We start from the raw sequence: 3,256 nt of genomic DNA, 5'->3' as shown, positions 1-3,256 counted from the left end.
GGCGGCCCCGCCCCCTCCCGGCGGCCAGCCACTGCCTCATCACCAGTGCTCTATCCACCTGAACTGTGAGGACACCCTCCTGCTCCACCAGGCCTTCGAAGACGCCATGGGTGGCCTGCCTTCCCGCAGGTGGGTGAGGCCTGGGACACCCTTACACACTGGCCGGGGTCGGTGGTGGCTGTCCAGACACAGCCTCTTTACCGGGTTAAACTGTCAGCGACACGGTCGGCCAAATGCAGACGTCAGCCGTAGGGCAAGAAGTCTGCAGACCAGGGTGGGTTGGGGCGAAGACAGGACACGCTGGAGACCGTCACAGGTTAGCAGGGAGGGCAGAGTACTGCAGAGGATGACGCTGGTGTTTGGGGAGAAGGAGGGCTTCCTGGGAGAGAAGAGGGTTCTCTGCTTCAGCAGCCTGCCGGACGGCACACCCTCCTGAGCCCCCGCTCCGTGCCCTGTTTCTGATGAACTGCCTTCATGCAGCTCCTAAAGGCTTCCCTGCCTCCGCCGCAGCTGCGTCCATCCTTCCGGGAGCAGGTGGGGCTACTGTGGGATGGGCGACTTTGCACCCTGTCCGGCTCCGACTCACATTTGTCGAGAGCATGGTCTGGGCCAGGCCCTGCTCTAGGTCCAGGCTGCGGGGCTGGGGGTCAGGCAGGTGGCTGAAGCAGACACAGAGCGTATTCCATGACAAGTACACAGGCATTTACAGTGTGAGGTAAGGATGAGGTCAGAGAGAAGGGCAAAGTTCACTTATTTATAAATGCTCTGGGTCCCTACTTGTGCATCTTGGTTCGGGGCCTGGGCACAGAGCAGTGAGCAAAGCCAACAAGAGGACAATGGAGGAGAAAGGCAGCATGTCCTCAGACTTCTCTTCAACCGATTGAACCTACCAAGCCCGGAGGCAGGGAGGCCAGGGAGGAGGCCAGGGATCACAGATCACTGACCTGATGTAGGAGACTAGGCCATCGACGGCTGTGCCCTGTGTAGAAGAAGGCAGGGGAAGGGACGGGTTGCTGTTCCATATGGGGAGGCCAGGACAGTCCTCTCTGATGAGTGACATTTGAGCAGAGCCCTGAAGGAAGTGAGAATGCAGATCTCATGGGCATTGGGGAGGAGCATCCAGGCAGGGAAGGCCAGGTGCAAAGGTCCGGGGCAGCAGTGCGCTGCTGTGTTGGCCATATCAGGATGAGGCCAGAGTGGCTAGAGAAGGGGAAACAGAGCGAGGGGTCCGAGGACCGCAGCTGCTAGGTCCCGTGGATCATGTCAACTGCTCCTGGCTTTTACTCTAGGGACGTTTGTGCAGGGCCCGAGTTACCTTTAGAAAGAGCTCTGTGGCCACTGAGTGGAGACAGTGAGGCATCGGGTGCATTGGCCCTGCTGCAGAATGCACGGGAGAGAGGACAGTGGCGTAGACCACAGGGGTGGCGGCGGAAAGGCTGAGAAGTGGCTGGGTGCTGGGTGTATTTTGAAGATAAAACGGAAAAACTTTGCTGTCCGACAGGAAGTGGGGGGGGTGAGAAAGTGGGGTGATTGGCAGATGACATTTGCATTTACAGAAAAGGGGAGTGGCTACTGGGGAGGAGCTGGCTTGGGAGGACCAGTCACTGGGGCTCAGACATGTTTGGCTGAAGATGTCTCCTAGACTCGTTTCAAGGAGAGCAGGGAACCCAGGGGTGCGGGGGGATGGGTACATCATGTGATCCTAGAGGCTGCTCACGGCTGGAGGTCACAGGGGACTGGTCCAGACCCAGGCGGGGCAGGGATGGTCACCATCTGTCAGGCTTTGGGTGCCCTGGCAGCTCCGCTCAGTTTGGCCTGTTCAGGAACGGTGACCGCAGGGACAGCATGGTGGAATCCGGCCACCGGGTCACCTGCTGTCTCAGGCCTGTCCCCTCCGTGCCTTTGTGAGTCTGTCTGTTCCCTGGAGCCATTTGCGTCTGGGAGTTCTGGTGACAGCACTTGAGCACCCGGTGTCCTCCAAAACCTGCCCCCACGGCCCTTTCTTCTCAAGAAACACAAATGTCGTCCGCCCATTGCTCCTCTTTGTCACTCACCCCTCGCTTCCTGTCCAACAGCAACTTTTACCTTCAAAATACTGCATTCGGGAGCCCACTGATGTCTGCTGGGGCCGGGCAGGCCAGGCAGACGGCTGAGCCAGACCAGAGGCCCTGGGGCCTGGAAGCTGGCAGGGGCTGGGGCTGGCGTGGAGGAGCGCCTCAGAATGGCGGGACTGCGTGAGTGTCCAGGAGTAAGCTCCGTGGCCATCCAGCAGCAGTCGGCCCAGAGTGCCTTCTCAGGGCGTCCCTAGCCATCTCGGGGGCCCAGCGCTACCCCGAGTGCAGCTGCTACTCTTCAGAGCTGTCCCCTCCTGTGACAGGCCTCTGATCGAGCTCTGTATCCCGTCCTCTCTGGACCCCACCCTGGCTCCCCCCGGCTGCCACGTCATCTCCCTGTTCACTCAGTACACGCCCTATACCCTGACTGGAGGCAAGGTCTGGGACGAGCAGGAGAGAAACGCTTACGCTGACAAGGGTAAGGAGAGCGACCCGACCCGCGTCTGTCTCCAGAGGGACCACCTGGACCCCTCCCTGCAGGATGAACACCTGCGGGTGCGGTCCTGGGGAAGCTTCCGGCCCACAGTGACGTCTGCTTGGGCCAGGCACTGGGCTATGAAAGTCAGAGATACAGCTCCGGCCAGGGGGTTGCTCACAGGCTGATGAAGGAGGCTAGTCAAAAGCCAACCGCAATAGGGAACCAGCAGTTAGCGTAATGGCTATGTCGCTGGACTCCCACGTAGTCGACCGCGGTTCGTGTCCCGGACCCGGTGGCTTAAAAAACTCACGCCGGGTGCGTGTGCGTGCGTGCCTAAGATCCTGAGAGGAGAATGGAGGAGAAGGGATTGCGGCGTGACCATCCCCCCTGGGGGGTGATTTCTTGCTTTCTGTCTCTATGTCTCTCTCTGTCTGTCTGCGAGCGCATGCGCCCTACAGCGAAAATCTCTCAAAAAAAAAAAAAAATCCAACCGCGATAGTGCGACATGCTGTATTGAGCACAAGGAGGAAGCCGTGAACAAGTGAGACAAGGGAGGCTTCCCAAAGGAAGGGACTGGGTTTTAAAGGATGAGTAGGAGTTTTCCAGGTAGCAAAGGACCTTCCAAGCAAAAGAAACAACTTGAGCAAAACAATGAGGTGAAAAAGGCTTTTCATAGTCAATAGGAGACAGTGACTTTGTGTTTAGGGTTGGGCTGAAGAGATGG

General features: G+C 58.7%; 1 protein-coding gene across 1 annotated transcript in view; it reads left to right on the top strand.

The window, feature by feature from the left end:
- PYROXD2 (pyridine nucleotide-disulphide oxidoreductase domain 2) overlaps positions 1-3,256 on the top strand; it is a 35,579-nt gene that overhangs the window by 28,568 nt on the left and 3,755 nt on the right. The window contains exons 13-14 of the mRNA XM_006157359.2: positions 13-129; positions 2,378-2,532. Of these exons, the coding sequence (XP_006157421.1) occupies positions 13-129; positions 2,378-2,532 (272 nt within the window). The remainder of the gene's footprint in view (positions 1-12; positions 130-2,377; positions 2,533-3,256) is intronic.

This window comes from Tupaia chinensis, unplaced genomic scaffold (assembly GCF_000334495.1).
Source record: "Tupaia chinensis unplaced genomic scaffold, TupChi_1.0 Scaffold000539_1, whole genome shotgun sequence".
NCBI lineage: Eukaryota > Metazoa > Chordata > Mammalia > Scandentia > Tupaiidae > Tupaia > Tupaia belangeri.
The sequence above is the reverse complement of the archived record's forward strand: the minus strand, read 5'-3'. Positions and strand labels throughout refer to the sequence as shown.